This window comes from Pollachius pollachius (assembly GCF_949987615.1).
Source record: "Pollachius pollachius genome assembly, chromosome: 13".
Taxonomy (NCBI): domain Eukaryota; kingdom Metazoa; phylum Chordata; class Actinopteri; order Gadiformes; family Gadidae; genus Pollachius; species Pollachius pollachius.
In genome coordinates, this window is record NC_136946.1 from 192,605 (window position 1) to 209,871 (window position 17,267).

At 48.8% G+C, this 17,267-nt stretch overlaps 2 protein-coding genes across 2 annotated transcripts; one reads left to right on the forward strand and one right to left on the reverse strand.

Annotated features, from left to right (window-relative positions):
• Positions 1 to 2,288: 2,288 nt before the first annotated feature.
• LOC307084793 (germ cell-specific gene 1-like protein) lies at positions 2,289 to 8,698 on the forward strand (the record flags this gene model as incomplete). The annotated part of the gene is made up of 6 exons (XM_079749296.1): positions 2,289 to 2,484; positions 5,963 to 6,157; positions 6,296 to 6,355; positions 6,707 to 6,865; positions 7,509 to 7,620; positions 8,158 to 8,698. The coding sequence occupies 6 exons, from the start codon at positions 2,289 to 2,291 to the stop codon at positions 8,696 to 8,698; spliced, it is 1,263 nt and encodes a 420-aa protein (XP_079605422.1).
• A 3,394-nt stretch (positions 8,699 to 12,092) lies between these two features.
• On the reverse strand, positions 12,093 to 16,257 carry LOC307084794 (visinin-like; the record flags this gene model as incomplete). Its single annotated transcript, XM_079749297.1, has 3 exons — positions 12,093 to 12,178; positions 12,578 to 12,689; positions 15,877 to 16,257. 3 exons carry the CDS (start codon positions 16,255 to 16,257, stop codon positions 12,093 to 12,095), a joined length of 579 nt encoding a protein of 192 aa, XP_079605423.1.
• Positions 16,258 to 17,267: the final 1,010 nt, after the last annotated feature.

Here is a 17,267-nt window from a genome sequence, read left to right on the forward strand (position 1 = left end):
GTATATCTCACTGTGTCTGTGTGTGTGTGTGTGTGCGTGTGTTTGGGTGTGTGTGTGTATCTACCCTGTCTGTCTGTATATCTAACTGTGTGTGTGTGTGTGTGTGTGTGTGTGTATGTGTGTCCAAATGAGAGAGTCTCAACTGATGCATAAGGTGTCTTTATTTTGTTGTTTTAATCCTCGTCACCATGCACCACGAAAACTCTGTTGAAAGGCGGCAGAAGTCAGAACAATAATGGATAAATTAAGGATATGAAAAACAGTAGATCACAGAAAATATCGCGTAAAGAGTTGCATTTTGCAACTATTCCCAAAGTGGTCACTTACAATGTGTTTACTACTTTCCCATGAGGAGTACTTCACCCTGTACAGCCGTCCATCTCCTCTAACCCAAAGAGCGTTGAACCAGCCCCCCCTCTACTCTCATGTTAGCATGTTTAGCATGTCGGGGTACCTAGCATGTCGGGGTACCTAGCATGTCACGCCCCCACGCCTCTATGAGCCAGGTGTGGGGGCGTGTCTGGATTATGAGCCGGGTGTGGGGGCGTGTCTGGATTATGAGCCGAGTGTGGGGTTTGGTCTGGATTAGGAGCCAGGTGTGGGGGCGTGTCTGGATTATGAGCCGGGTGTGGGGGCGTGTCTGGATTATGAGCCGGGTGTGGGGGTGTGTCTGGTTTAGTAGCCAGGTGTGGGGGCGTGTCTGGATTATGAGCCAGGTGTGGGGGCGTGTCTGGATTATGAGCCAGGTGTGGGGGCGTGTCTGGATTATGAGCCAGGTGTGGGGGCGTGTCTGGATTATGAGCCAGGTGTGGGGGCGTGTCTGGATTATGAGCCAGGTGTGGGGGCGTGTCTGGTTTATGAGCCAGGTGTGGGGGGGTGTCTGGATTATAATCCAGGTGTGGGGGGCATCTGGATGGACAGAGCAGTGTGTGGATTAGCACCCCGTCCCAGGATTACCGCTGAGCCTGCCGGCTGATTTGGCGACGGGAAACCAGATTAAACTCTGATGAAGTCGCCCTCCCGGAGATCCGTTGGTGCGGGCGTATGGATTGTTACCGTGGTAACCACCATGGTGAGGATGATGATGTCATAGTTGTAGCGATGCAGATGATGAAGACGACTGGTGAGAGTGTGAGGTTCTCACCAATATGAGGGTGATGAAGTTGAGGGTCATACTCACACACACTGTCTCCATTTAGGTCCTCACATGTCTCTGTCTACCTTCAAGTCCTCAGTCACCCTCTGGTCTCTCTGAGGTCCTCAGTCACTGTGTGTGTTAACAATCCCACAGATTACAGACGTCCACCTAACCCTCCAGGGATTAATGCCCATGATTAAAAAACGCTGTCGAAGACAGAGATTATTGGAGGTATTGGTGTCCTGGGGGAGGAGAAGGAGGAGAGGGAGGAGGTGGAGAGGGGAGGCTAAGGCTGCGTTCACAGAAGGAGGAGGAGGAGAAGTTCATGAGGGCTGCAGGCTAACCCCGCGACCCCGGGCCATGAATTAGCGAGGGAAATCCTTGCTAAGGCGTGGCCGTTGATCTGTGATCAGGAGGGAACCCGCTGGACTTCCCCTTTTAATGACTGCATAATCGCCACGGCAACGCCAAGGCATCATCGCACTGAGGAGGAGCGAGCGCACGGACAGCTTCTGAGGCTTCTACCGACAACCCACTGGGCGAGGAAGTCCGCGTCGTACGGACAGGGAACCCTGCTGGAACCACGCTGAAACCACGCTGGAACCACGCCGAACTCTGCTCTACCAGAATCCTGCTCTAGAACCCTGCTCTAGAACCCTGCTCTAGAACCCTGCTCTAGAACCCTGCTCTACCAGAACCCTGCTCTAGAACCCTGCTCTAGAACCCTGCTCTACCAGAACCCTGCTCTAGAACCCTGCTCTAGAACCCTGCTCTACCAGAACCCTGCTCTAGAACCCTGCTCTACCAGAACCCTGCTCCAGAACCCTGCTCTAGAACCCTGCTCTACCAGACTAGACCTTGAGCTGCGTTCCTTCTCTTGTCGTTTCCTGTGAACTCTAAAGAGACTTGAAGGTTAATGATGACGGGACGGAGAGCGATCTTTGATGGATGTGATTTGCTGAAGCTGTAGCCTGCTAGGCTGGCCAAGGATACACCCTAAGACCTTTAACCTCACCCTTATTCCTCTCCCTCTCTCCCCCTCTTGCTGTCTCTTCCCCTCACTCTCTCTCTCTCTCATTCCCTCTCTCTGTCTCGATCTCCGTCTCTCTCTCTCTCTCTCTCTCTCTCTCTCTCCCACCCAGCCGTCACAATGCTTGAGAACATGTCCCGGCGTGGGCGGTCCCTGGTGTCTCTGTCTCTCACCTCATTGGCCCTCACCCTGTCCGTCATGGCCTTCTGCACCTCCTATTGGTGCGAGGGGACGCACAAGGTGGTCAAGCCCCTCTGCCTGTCCCCCGTCAAGATGAAGAACTGTGGACAGAACATCAGCCAGCCCTACCCCACAGGTAACATATCTAACTAACTAACTAACACAGCCCTACACCACAGGTAACATAGCTAACTAACTAACACAGCCCTACCCCACAGGTAACATATCTAACTAACTAACTAACTAACACAGCCCTACACCACAGGTAACATATCTAACTAACTAACTAACTAACACAGCCCTACACCACAGGTAATATAGCTAACTAACTAACTAACTAACTAACTAACACAGCCCTACCCCAAAGGGAACATAGCTAACTAACTAACTAACTAACACAGCCCTACCCCAAAGGGAACATAGCTAACTAGCTAACTAACTTACTAACTCAGCCCTACACCACAGGTAACATAGCTAACTAACTAACTAACTAACACAGCCCTACCCCACAGGTAACATATCTAACTAACTAACTAACACAGCCCTACACCACAGGTAACATATCTAACTAACTAACTAACTAACACAGCCCTACCCCACAGGTAACAAATCTAACTAACTAACTAACTAACACAGCCCTACCCCACAGGTAACATAGCTAACTAGGGTTACATGCCGCCATTCCGACATGCCGCCATCCCGACACCTTATAGTACCACCATTCCGACAGTCTATCAATCAGTGGCACCAAGAGGTCAAATTTGGGGGATCATAAATAGTTTGTTCAAATGTGTCCAACCAAAAAGTAGCCATTTCAGTATTATTTACCTGTAGCCTAATTTATTTGATTAATTCCAAATTTTTGTTGGGATGATGTATGAAATAACCCATTCCATCAATTGACGACTGCATTTCACAAGTGTGTTTCAAGTGGCGGGGCGTGCACTTATTTAACATGCCCTGGGAATGTATAAATATTCAATGAAACTTAAAACTGGACCATTTATTCGTTAGAGTTGGATTTAAACTCAATGCAGGTCCAATATTGGAGTGGATTGGACCAACATTGGAACGAAATTAATTGTTTGGAGTGCCACGTCAGAACAATCAAGGAATGGGCGCAGGTAACTTCATATCGGCCCAAAGGCAATTCAATGCGCTTTACAAAGGAGAAAGGCGAGAATACAGGTGCCCCAGACCCACCCCTTTCTAAACAAATTCTCGAAGGGGATCAATAAAAATAAACCAACAGTTTTTGCCCATAGAAGGGAAATCCGTTAAACATAGACTGTTATACAATATCCCTGACCTTTTTTTTACCTCCAGGTTTCCACTAAAAGGGCCAGTAAATATTCCCTCACGGGCCGGATCTGTGTGTGTGTGTGTGTGTGTGTGTGTGTGTGTGTGTCTGTGTGTGTGTAAGACGTCAACCTCGTAGAGCTCCGAAAACATCACCTCAACACAGAGATAAACGCTCTTCAAATTAGTCTACACATATTTGTTTGGGGAATGAATTTGCTCCAAAATCGATTTGTTTGCTGACAGCCTGCTGCTGTTGAATTGCGGACAGGTGTCATCAAAATGGGCCCATGTGATAAGCAACGCCTTTAAGGCGGGAACGGTGCGGTTCATCTCATCAGTTCAAGTATTGTTCATGATGGAATAAAGATAAGTTCAACAGGAGCATTAGTGCCAGGCAGCATACGGCAAATTATACATTTATTTTTGTCTTGTAATCTCCCTGCTTCTGAAATGAGTGAACATCTCCACCCAGCGCTTTCCACTGTGCAGATTAAATCGAGCAGCATTCCACTGTGCGATTATCCCTGTTGTGTATGCCCTCTCACATTGTTGAAATCACATGCTGGATGCTTTAATCTTTCTATGTGTTTTTTAGTTAATAATTGGACTATAATAACACCACGTTGGCTATGTAATCGCGGACAAAACGGGACATGTCATGGTGGATGGTGGAAACCAGAACATTTTAGCATCCCGACAGGCTTTTGCTGGGACTCGGAACACGCAACTCAAAATCGGGACTATCCCAATCACCAATGACGAATGTCAGTGTAGGACACTACAGCGCATGCAACTAAGAAATAATCATATTAATTAATTAAAGTACAATGATAATGGTAATGCAATTTATATTAATGACCTATATTAATGACCGCCACTCCGACCATGGAAACAGAAGTTGTTGGAGTGGTGGGACGTTTGAAAACAATGGAAGTGTCGCCACTACGACAATTAGACGTCAATGTCGGAGTGGGGTTATGTCTGAATGGAAGGCGGTCCCCCCTAACTAGCTAACTAACACAACTCTTACACCACAGTTAACATAGCTAACTAGCTTACTAACTAATTTACACAGCCCTACACTACAGTTAACATAGCTAACTAGCCAAGAAACACAACTCTTACATCACAGGTAACATAGCTAACTAACTAACCAACTTACACAGCCCTACACCACAGGTAACATAGCTAACTAGCTAACTAACTAACCAACTTACACAGCCCTACACCACAGCTAACATAGCTAACTAACTAACTCACACAGCCCTACACCACAAATTACATAGCTAACTAACTAATTTACACAAGTCTTACACCAGGCAACCTAGCTAACTAGCTAACTTTCTAACACAAGTTATAAACCACAGGTAAAGTAACTAACTAACTAACTCACAACATGTTCACTAGCTAATTAGCTAACTAATCTACTAACTAAACAGCCTTGACTACAGGTAAACCAAGCTGAGGTGCAGGTTCGTTAAGGATCAGTGTATTCCTGAAGGCTGTGCGGCTGAACGTGTGGCTGAATGTTTCTGCTGTAATCCTAATCCTGATATGAGACCCGATCTGTAATCCAGAGTCTCTTGTGGCTCTAAGACTTTAAGACCCTTTGTTTTTCTGTCTGGATTAATATGAACGACCAGCAGATTACAGACCACCCCCCCCCCACAAACACAAACACACAAACACACACACACACACACACACACACACACACACACACACACACACACACACACACACACACACACACACACACACACACACACACTGAGATGAGCTCCAGGGCTCTCCGGGCCCCTGGAGATCTCTGGGCTCATGGAGGTCCGCAGCCTAGGAGACGGGAGGAAATGATGGCGGGCGATTCGGAGTGATGTTGTTTTATAAAGTGATCCTGTTCCTGCGCTTTTCTGATCGCTACTTTGCTCTTCTTTCTCTCTCTCTCTCTCTCTCTCTCTCTCTCTCTCTCTCTCTCTCTCTCTCTCTCTCTCTCTGTTCTTTTACTCTCCCTCTCTCTCTCTCTTTCTCTCTGTTCTTTTACTCTCTTTCTCTCTCTCTCTGTCTCTGTCTCTCTCTCTTTCTCTGTTCTTTTACTCTCTCTCTCTCTGTCTCTCTGTGTGTCTCTCTGTGTGTCTCTCTCTGTGTCTCTCTCTCTGTGTCTCTCTCTGTCACTGTGTGTGTGTGTGTGTGTCTCTCTCTCTCTCTCTCTCTCTCTCTCTCTCTGTTCTTTTACTCTTCGCTGCTCTTTCCCTCCCTCCCTCCCTCCCTCCCTCCCCTCTTCTTACTCCATAATGTCCCCCCCCCTCCCCCAGAGACCCCCACCCCGGACCCCCAGGGCCCCCTCCCCAACGGGACGCTGTCGCCACGGCAGCGGGAGGAGGCTTCACGGCTGCGTCAGAAGGCCCTGGCTAACGCCGTTCATTACCTCTGGGAGACGGGAGAGGACAAGTACATGCTGCGCTACTTCCACACGGGCTTCTGGCACTCCTGTGAGAAGCACAATGAAGGTGGGGGGGGGGGGTGGGTGGGCCGGGGATCAAACCAGCAACCTCCCGATGACCAGCCAACCCTTTTGTTAGACCATAGCGACACGCACTGATTGGATGATGGGGATAACTGGCGTGTGTTCTGATTGGTTCCTGCAGGGCATGACCAGGAAGAGAAATGTCGGAGTTTCATCGAGCTCACCCCGGGGGAGACGCAGGGTCAGTTCCCCTGAAGTCTGAACTTTGACCTCTCAGCTTTTTTCTCTTGGATCAATTGATCGGTGGATTGATTAATGGATTAAAGGATTGGTGGATTCATAGATTTGTCAATGATCCAATTAGTTGGTGGATGTCTTAATGTGTACATGAATTACTAATTGTCAAATTGGCCAACACAGCACATCTTAACATTTCCAGATTCTAATTTGTTTAATTTTCAAATATTCCGATTTTTAAATACAAAAATTTTAAAAATATGTAGTTTCATTTAATTTCATTGACTGGTTGGCTAGCTAAGTGATGGTGTCTCTGGTTAACGGTTGATTGGTTAATTGGTTAATGGGTCCTCAGGTGTGCTGTGGCTGTCTGTCATCAGTGAGTTCACATACATCGGCCTGCTGGCCACCGGCTTCCTGCTCATGTGCGTGGAGAGCATCTGTCTCTGCGCCCGCAGGGAGATGAACGCCCTCAAGATCAATGCATACGCAGCCATGTGCACCGTGCTCTCAGGTGGAGCACACATACACACACACACACACACAAACATACATGCACAGTCACTCACGCACTCACTTACTCAATCACTCACTCACTTAATCTCACACACACACACCCACACACACACACAGTGTGACACACACACACACACACACACGCACAAACATTATACATACGTTCAACCCAAACAATCACAGCTGCTCTAGTGCATTTGTCCAAAGCAGAATTATACACAAAACATGAAACCAAATATCATCTGCATACGGAATCATTTATGTTTCTGTGCTGTGCCCCAAAATCTGTGTGCATGTGTGTTTGTGTGTGTTTGTGTGTGTGTGTGTGTGTCTGTGTGTATGTTTGTGTGTGCGTGCGTGCGTGCGTGTGTGTTCCTGTGCGTGTGTGTGCGCGTGCGTGGGCGTTTGTGTGTGCGTGTGTGTGTGCGTGCGTGTGTGTGTGTGCGTGTGTGTGTGTGCCTGTGTGCATGCATGTGTGTGTACGTGTATGTGCATGTGTCCGTGTGTGCGGGTGTGTGTGCGTGTGTGTGTGTGTGTGTGGTGTGTGTGTATGTGTGTGTGGTGTGTGTGTTTGTGTATGTGTGTGTGTGTGTGTGTGTGTGTGTGTGTGTGTGTGTGTGTGTGTGTGTGTGTGCGTGTAGGTCTGATGGGTATGATGGCCCACATGATGTACACCACAGTGTTCCAGATGACGGTGAGCATCGGCCCCAAGGACTGGAGGCCCCAGACCTGGGACTACAGCTGGTCCTTCGCGTGAGTCGCTAACCCTAACCCTAACCCTAACCCTCCAGCCATCGTTAGGGCTAAGGTTAGTGCTAACCCTAGGGTTAGTGCCAACCCTAACCCTAACCCTAACCCTAACCCTCCAGCCATCGTTAGGGCTAAGGTTAGTGCTAACCCTAGGGTTAGTGATAACCCTAGCCTTAACCATCGGTCACTTCTGGTCTCCGCCCCCTGGGCTCCGCCCCCTGGTCTCCGCCCCCTGACCTCTGACCCCTGGGCTCCAACCCCTGACCTCTGACCCCTGGGCTCCGCCCCCTGACCTCTGACCCCTGGTCTCCGCCCCCTGGTCTCCGCCCTCTGACCTCTGACCCCTGGGCTCCGCCCCCTGACCTCTGACCCCTGGTCTCCGCCCTCTGATCTCTGACCCCTGGTCTCCGCCCTCTGACCTCTGACCCCTGGTCTCCGCCCCCTGGTCTCCGCCCCCTGACCTTTGACCCCTGGTCTCCGCCCTCTGACCTCCGCCCCCTGGGCTCCGCCCCCTGACCTCTGACCCCTGCGTCCCTGCAGCATGGCCTGGCTCTCCTTCAGCTGCTGCATGGCGGCTGCCGTGGCGACGCTGAACTCCTACACCAAGACACTGATCGAGATGAAGCACCGCGCCCGCCTGCGTCTGGAGGACGCCCACAACGCGGCCCTGGCCCCCCCCTACGACCAGGTGCTGCCGGCCCCCCAGGCCCACGCCCAGACCCAGACCAGCCCGGGGCCCGCCCTGTACTCCGTCAGCCAGCTGCTGCAGCTGGGCCAGCAGGGGTGGCCCCGGGGGGGGCTTGGCCCGCTGGCCTACGGGGCCGGCGGGGCCCTCCTGGTGGGCGGGGCCGGCGTCGGCGTGGGGGGGCTGCCCGGGGTAGGGGGCGTGGTCAGAGGGATGGGCGGGGTCGTGGGCGCGACGGGAGGGTTGATGGGAGGGGTGGGGGTCTCGGGGTGCAGCGGGGGGGGCGTGGTGGTGGTGGAGGGCTGTGGGATGGCGGGCTGCGAGGACTGTGAGAGGGAGAGGGACCCCCGGGACCCCCGGGACCCCCTGGACGACAGGGACAGCTCGCCCTGCTGAGACCCCGCCCCCGTCCGTGTGTCCGTGTGTCCGTGTGTGCTTGCGTGTGTGTGTGCGTGTGTGTGTGTGTGTGTGTGTGTGTGTGTGTGTGTGTGTATATTTATCTCTGTATTTAAGACTCAAGTATTAGCTCTGACCCTGGAGGGGGTCCCCTCTACCTGACCCTGGAGGGGTCCCCTCTACCTGACCCTGGAGGGGTCCCCTCTACCTACTCTTGGGGGGGTCCCCTCTACCTGACCCTGGAGGGGTCCCCTCTACCTGACCCTGGAGGGGGTCCCCTCTACCTACTCTTGGGGGGGTCCCCTCTACCTGACCCTGGAGGGGGTCCCCTCTACCTGACCCTGGAGGGGGTCCCCTCTACCTACTCTTGGGGGGGTCCCCTCTCCCTGACCCTGGAGGGGTCCCCTCTACCTGACCCTGGAGGGGGTCCCCTCTACCTGCTCTTGGGGGGGTCCCCTCTACCTGACCCTGGAGGGGGTCCCCTCTACCTGACCCTGGAGGGGTCCCCTCTACCTGACCCTGGAGGGGGTCCCCTCTACCTGCTCTTGGGGGTTCCCCTCTACCTGCTCTGACCCTCCCCTGGTGTTGGGATTCTTTTGAGGGGAGAAATTAGAGGTTGACAGACAGTTAGCAGTTGCAGTCCCATGTTTCTCGCTAAGTTGGGAGTATTTACACCCTTTTAATGTTCATACTACACTGCTAAATAGAGCGTACACACATTATTTTTGTTAATTTAATTCTTTATTGTCTTTTTTTGTGCCGGTGAAGGGGGTACTCAGCTGAAAGAATATCTGAGAGGGGGTTAGGGTTACATTAGAGGGGGTACACTAGTAGAATCATTTTGAGAACCACTGCTTTATGTAACTGAAGGTTACGTCACTACTCTGACTTGGACCAAAACCTCGTGGCCAAACCTTTCCAATGGACAGTGGAGGTTGAACTGAAGAAGCTCTTATTGTATTTCTATGTATTGTCTGCTCTTCTCAAAGGCTTTTGAGAGGTAGCATTACAACCAAATACTGCAGTAGAAACCCTGTGATGTCCGTTTTTTCACATTAAAATATAATAATATAATAATGAAATGCTGCTCTTTGTCGCTCACAATTTGAATCCAAGGAAAAGTTTTATGAAGATGATACTAGATGATGGAAGGATGGATGAATAGATTAATGGATGAATGCATGGACAGATAGATGGTTGGTGGGTGAATGGATGAATGCATGGACAGATAGATGGTTGGTGGGTGAATGGATGAATGCATGGACAGATAGATGGTTGGTGGGTGAATGGATGAATGCATGGACAGATAGATGTCTGTCTCAGAGAGGAGGATGAGTGGAGATATGTGACCGTCCTCTGAGCTTTGGAGGGGAAGACAGATGTTCAGACCCCAAGATTAAGTCTGTAATCTCCCTTAGAGAGATGGAGAGAGAATGATGGAGAGAATGTAGTGTAGATAAAGAGTTCAAAGTTCATTTAGAGTAAAGGAGACATGGTTATATGTTACGATCAGAGACGCTTTAATGGAAACACCACCAGCCACGCGTTAATTCAGCACAATCAATATTCAATTAAAAAAGGAAGACTATTTCATCTTTTTAATCTCACATTTGTTTCTTAAAATTCCATAGAGTGTCTACATCTCTCAACAATTTGGTTAAATTGTCAACTTTGTGATCATAGGAGAGACTTTGGTCCCTTCAGTCCACTGACTGAACAAACTGATAAAACTGCTTATAAAAAGATATATCTGTAGTATACATCTAAATATATCTCTATATATATCTGAAGTGTGACACCCTGCTAGTGAAAAGGTGGTTGTGGTTTGTTGGGTGCTGGCTGTGGGGATACAGTGAACTACGGGGCAGATGTTTGGTTAAAACTAGGTCAAGTAAGAGCAGCAGGTCTAGTGCTTACGAAACCAAACTAATCTGTAAGTGAGGCTCCAGATGCAGGTCAGCGCTCTGCATCTGGACAGACAACACAGAAGCTGTACGTTCTTATTTAACTACATTGACAACAGCTGGGATTCAACATCTGTGGCTGAAGGTTACTAGGTTTACTTTCAAACATCAGTCAGGCCTGCTTAGAGTGAATAAGTCATTGCTGCTTTCTAGTTTCTTTCGACCTTTGTTCAATGGCTTAGCTAACAGCCTTCAATTTTCGCTAGCCTCACATATGAGCTACATTTACGTCTTAGCTATCTTTACATCTTAGCTGGCTTTACACCCTAACTATCTTTACGTCTTAGCTAGCTTCACACCCTAACTATCTTTACGTCTTAGCTAGCTTAACACCCTAACTATCCTTACGTCTTAGCTAGCTTCACACCCTAACTATCTTTACGTCTTAGCTAGCTTCACACCCTAACTATCCTTATGTCTTAGCTAGCTTCACACCCTAACTATCCTTACGTCTTAGCTAGCTTCACACCCTAACTATCCTTACGTCTTAGCTAGCTTCACACCCTAACTATCTTTACGTCTTAGCTAGCTTCACACCCTAACTATCTTTACGTCTTAGCTAGCTTCACACCCTAACTATCCTTACGTCTTAGCTAGCTTCACACCCTAACTATCCTTACGTCTTAGCTAGCTTCACACCCTAACTATCTTTACGTCTTAGCTAGCTTCACACCCTAACTATCCTTACGTCTTAGCTAGCTTCACACCCTAACTATCCTTACGTCTTAGCTAGCTTCACACCGTAACTATCTTTCCACCTTAAATTATCTCCAAGTTGGGATCATGTGATCATGTCAGGTGACGTCCGATGATGGTTTAGGTTTGTTTTGAATTGTTCTAACCGGACATTCCTGACAACTCCACTATACAGGTAAGAAACTGTTTGTGCATTATTATTTTACATCAGATTAAGTAATTTATCAAAACATCAAGCTGATTCTCCCTCAGAATCCAGTCGCCATTGTTAATCAGAAACATAACATAATGGAACTTAAATCATCTAAATCAAATCAACTCAAGTCACCCAGGCTCCTTTGTCTCCGATTTGGGTATGACTAAGCATTGACCATATGAACCAACGAGGGCCTATGTGGTCGGTTGGTACCAGGGGCGTAGGAATGAGTTTAACATTGGGGGGGACACATATCGGAAACCTGATAGATCCGTTAATGGTTTGAACAGAAATATGTCATAAATTAACTACACTGAAAAAATTCACAAATATATTTTATTCTACTGAAAAGATACATTTGTAAATGTAAAGGAAAACACGTTTTGAATGGCAGTAATGAACTGATAAATATCAAATCAATTCTTTAATTGCACGCTCAATCATCCAGTTTTTTAGAATAAGAAGCGGTGACCATTTTTTGGTGGGACAAATGCGCCTGTCTCCAATATTGGAGGGGACACGTCCTCTCCCCCGGTTCCTACGCCCTTGGTTGGTACTGAATCAGACGCAGGGCGGCGTCGTTGTCCATGAGGCCGGCGAGGAACTCTCCTTCGGCCACGTGGTCTGGGGAGAGAAACCACAACCAGAGGTTAGAGGCCATACATACTGACAATGTGAATATTAGAAGAGCTTTTGAAGTTAACATGGAGTCTTTGACGTCATAAAGATCCACACCTCTACGTTACCAGTCTTAACCGCGCCCTGAGAATGTACCATCGACTCATAGATTCAAGAAGTCATGAAGGGCCCCTCTGGGGCTCCGGGGCCCTCTCTCTGTGGCAGAACACTGAACCACAGACCCCCCATGGCCGCTGAGCTCAGCGGGGGAGGGGTTCGCCTCCATGCTGGGGTTGCTGGTTCAACCCCCACTGCTTAATGGTGAGAAGTCAGAGAACGGTCCCTACTCCTCGCTCCATTCACTCACTCACTCACTCATCCGGTTATACATCCGCCCTCGCTCACCGTCCTCTCCTTTATCGAAGTAGCTCCACAGTTTGTCGGCTCTCTTGTCAGGGGAGTTCTCGTCACTGGGCAGCCCGGCGAGCTCCTCCGCAGGGACCAGTTTGAAGATGGCCTGTTTGGGGAAAGGAAACACCCTAAGGTCAAACAGGTCAGAGGCCAGAGGTCATAGGTCACAGGACACAGGTTGAGCAGTAACTGATTTGTTAGCTAATCCGTCTGGAAAAGGCACTGTATATGTTTATCACCCATTGGCTCTTTATGGTCGGGTGTTGTTTTTATATAAAATTATATTATTTTACGGCGCATGACTTCGCCGGTCAAAAACATTCTACAAAACACACAAAATGGAGGATCTTTAATGTCTACAGTTACTACATTTGCAGAGCTCTCTGAATGTTTGACCAAAACATCACTGGACGCAGATTCACGGAAACAAAATACAAAGTCGCTAGCTTGAAATCCACTCAAGAAACCAATTCTATTCTGGTCGCCTACCAACCAATGCGCGAGTTGGCTCGCAATCTCGCTGTACCTTCGCTGTGCTAAGCCGTGGCCTGGCAGACCCCCAGGTCCCACTAAGGCAGGACCTTAAGCATCTTAGCACAACTCTGATTTTAGACAAGTGAAGTCATCAGATGGAAAGGTTCTTGGACAAGGCAGAGGAGACATTTATAGAGAGAGAGAGAGATGAAATGGACGGTAGTAAGAAGGTCTTTGCATTAATTAGTCTCTTCCGAGGGTCCTGGCAAAAGAATATTGCTAACCCTGGATGAAGAGAATCTGCATCCAATACGTCATTTAGAATATAAACCAAAAACAAAGCAGCTTTTTAAGTTCATAAGATGTTCCTTTCTACTTCTGAAATCTGGTTGTTTCATTCCAATTATAGTAATTATATTGCTTTCTTGAATCAAACCTTAATGGACTCTTCTTCATGTGGCGGTGAAGGATTTTCAAATCTTTGTTCTAGTTGGTTAGTGAGGCAGTGTAGCAATGAAGAGACAACGAGCAGTTGGGTTAGCCGTGATTAAGCTTACAGAATAACAGCTAAAGCCTTCTTTAATAAGAACCTGTGTGAACAACACAGGTTCTTATTAAAGTGGCTGCCCCTGCCAGGCTGGTCTCTCTCCCTAAGTCCTGTGTTTACAGCCCTTTCTTGGTGTCTTTTGGAGGGGAAGTGATCTGAAAAGATATCTTAACTCTGCCCCATGAGATACTGTTCTGTTACCAGTACTGGTTCTGTACTGGTTGACTGTATAGACTTCAGAAGGGACAAGCAGAGGCTACATCACACACCACTGAACATCCATGGTGCCCTGGTGGAGACAGTGATTCACTTTAAATATCTGGGAGTAGTCATCTCTAAGGACCTTTCATGGACATCCCACATCTCCAACCTGGTGAAAAAAGCAAGACAGCATCTGTACCATCTTAGAAAGCTGAACAAATTCAGAATATCCAGAGAGCTGCAGAAAACATTCTACTCAGCAACAATAGAGTCTGTTATTTCTGGAAATATCACAACCTGGTACGGAAATAGCAACTCTCAGGATACGAAGGCCTTGCATAGAGTCATCAGGTGTGCAGAGAAAATCACCAACACTGCACTCCCTGGACTTCAGGACATCTACACTAGGCGTTGCCTGTCAAGGGCAAATACAAGTTTAAAGGACTGTCATCACCCTGGCTATTTAATGTTTCAATGGTTGCCCTCTGGAAAAAGGCTTCGTTCTCAAAAGGCCAGAACGGAAAGACTGAGAAGAATTTTTTTTCCCCCAAGCCATAAGGACAATGAATGCATAATTCCCCCCTCTTCATAAACTTTTTATTTATTTTATTTTTTTAATCCAATCTTTTTACTTTTCAATTATTATTAAACTTTGCACAGCTGGGAGTTGCAGTCGCAATCCCCATTTCACTGCTTTTTGTTTCTCAAATTAAGCATGTGACAAATAAATACTTGAATCTTGAATCTTATTGGGAAAAACACAGGCTGTTGGGAGCAACCTTAGTTAATCCTGCAGTGAGGAGATGTGGTGTTCTGATAGTGTACAACCTTGTGTAGATCAAAGATGGCGGCGCCCACAGTCGCAGCGGCTCAGAGCTCTACTCCTAGTTGCCGGATTTTCATGTTTTACATGTTTTTTGAACAAGCGGGGCAGACGGAGATGGGAGACTATCGCCCAGTGGCGCTGACACCGGTGGTGATGAAGTGCTTTGAATGGTACTGGGACACTTGAAGAACAGCCTCCCCCTCCTTAGACAACCACCAATTTGCCTATAGGGCAAACAGGTCGACCAAGGACACAGTGTCACTAGCCCTCCACACCTTGACCAGCGGTTATGTGCGGATGCTATTTATAGACTATAGCTCCGCCTTCAACCCCATCCCCCCACCCATAAACTTGCCACTAAGCTGGACCACTACACCTGGCCTCAACACACACCTGAGCAGCTGGGTCCTGGAGTTTCTCACCGGCCGACCACGGACGCATGGGGAGACAGGTATCCTCCAGCATTACCCTGAACATCGGTGCACCACAGGGTTGTGTATTGAGCCCCTTCCTCTTCGCCCTCTACACTCTCGACTGCAAACCCACCCAAGAGGCCAACCATATTAAAGTTAGCAGACGACACCATGGTGGTAGGTAGGATCACGAGTGACAACAAGGCTGCCTACAGGACAGAGGTAGAGAACCTGGTGAGCTGGAGCCGAGAGAACAACAGGAGAACATCAGGTACCTCGGGGTCAACATCAGCCACGACCTGACTCTGACATTCAACATCCCGGCGACGGCCAAGAAAGGAGGCTTCACTTCCTATGGTGCTTGAAGAGGGCACATCTGCCACAACAGCTGCTGGGGAGCCTCCACAGGTCAGCCATCGAGTCAGTTCTCACATACTGCATGACAGTATGGTTCTCTGGCTGCACCACAGAGAAGCTCTCCAGCGGATCATCAAGACTGCTAAGAGGATCACCGGCACCAAGCACCCCAGGCTGGAGGACATCCACCAGTCCCGTTGCATCTGGAGGGTCAAGGCCATCATCAGAGACACACCTGGAACATTGCCTCTTCACCCCCCTTGCCCTCAGGAAGACGTTACAGTAGACAGAGCGCCCGCACGTCAAGACTGCAAAACAGCTTCTACCATAGAGCTGTGAGACTACTGAACTCTACCTCCCTCCCACACTGATACTCCCCACGGGTTGTTCAGGGGATCCGCTACAAAGAGGCACCAGCCACTGCAGGACGATGGAAACCACAACGACAACCTTCCCCCCCTCCCCCACCACTCACCGCGCAGATCTCCCTGACCTCGGACTTGGTGATGTAGCCGTTCTTGTCAACGTCGAACAGCGAGAAGGCCCACTCCAGCTTGCGGGCGGTCTTCCCCGTGGACGTGAGGTGGAGGGCAATGATGTACTCCTTGAAGTCCAGGGTGCCGTCGTCGTTGGTGTCGAAGGAGCGGAAGACATGGTGTGCATAGGTCTGGGCGGAGCTGTCCGGGAAGAAGCGGCTGTAGATGCCCTCAAAGTCTTCCTTGGAGATTCGTCCGCTGGGACACTGCTTCTGGAAGTCCTCGTACCACTGGACGATCTCCATCTCCGTGAACTTGGTGTTCATCTTCAGCTCCTCCAGGATCTCCTTGGACACCGCACCGCTCCTGGAGTTCCCCATGACCGGTCCTGAGGGCGCTGGGGTCTGGTCTGAGCCTCCAGGGGATGCTTGGGTCTAATCTGTGAGCCTCCAGGGGCGGTGGCCTGGTTTCTGAGGCTCCAGGGGAAGTGAGCCTTCGTCTCCTGAGCTTCTTACTGGGATTGGTTTGTGTAGCGATGCCAAGGAGGATGTGGTGGCCTGCTGCCCGGGCCTGCAGGAGAGGAGTAAAGCAAGGATGTAAGCTCATCTGTGTTGGGCAACCTTGAGAGACCTCCGCCCTGAAGGGCTTCAAGATCCCCTCCGATGCATACACACCGCGCACCTTCTGAAGAACTGAAGAAGTACTGTAAATGGTTCTACCTGTAAAAGGTACTTTAACTGGGTTCTACCTTTAGAAGGTACTGTAATTTGTTCTACCTGTAGAAGGTACTTTAACTGGGTTCTACCTCTAGAAGGTACTGTACAAAGTTATACCTGTAGAAGGAACTGTAAATGGTTATACCTGTAGAAGTTACTGCACATGGTTCTACCTGTAGAAGGAACTGTAAATGGTTATACCTGTAGAAGTTACTGCACATGGTTCTACCTGTAGAAGGAACTGTAAATGGTTCTACCTGTAGAAGGAACTGTTAATGGTTCTACCTGTAGAAAGTACTGTAAATGGTTCTACCTGTAGAAGGAACTGTAAATGGTTCTACCTGTAGAAAGTACTGTAAATGGTTCTACCTTTAGAAGGAACTGTAAATGGTTCTACCTGTAGAAGGAACTGTAAATGGTTCTACCTGTATAAAGTACTGTAAATGGTTCTACCTGTAGAAGGAACTGTAAATTGTTCAACCTGTAGAAGGAACTGTAAATGTTTCTACCTGTAGAAGGTACTGTAAATGGTTCTACCTGTGTTATCTAGGAGCAAGTGGTGCAGCGATGCTCTGGTTGTTGCCGTGGAGACCGGGAGTCTGCGGTGCACTTGGAGGAAGTGTTCTGCTCCAGAGAGCCACCAGACAGATTGATTATAAAAGGGGCAGAGGCTC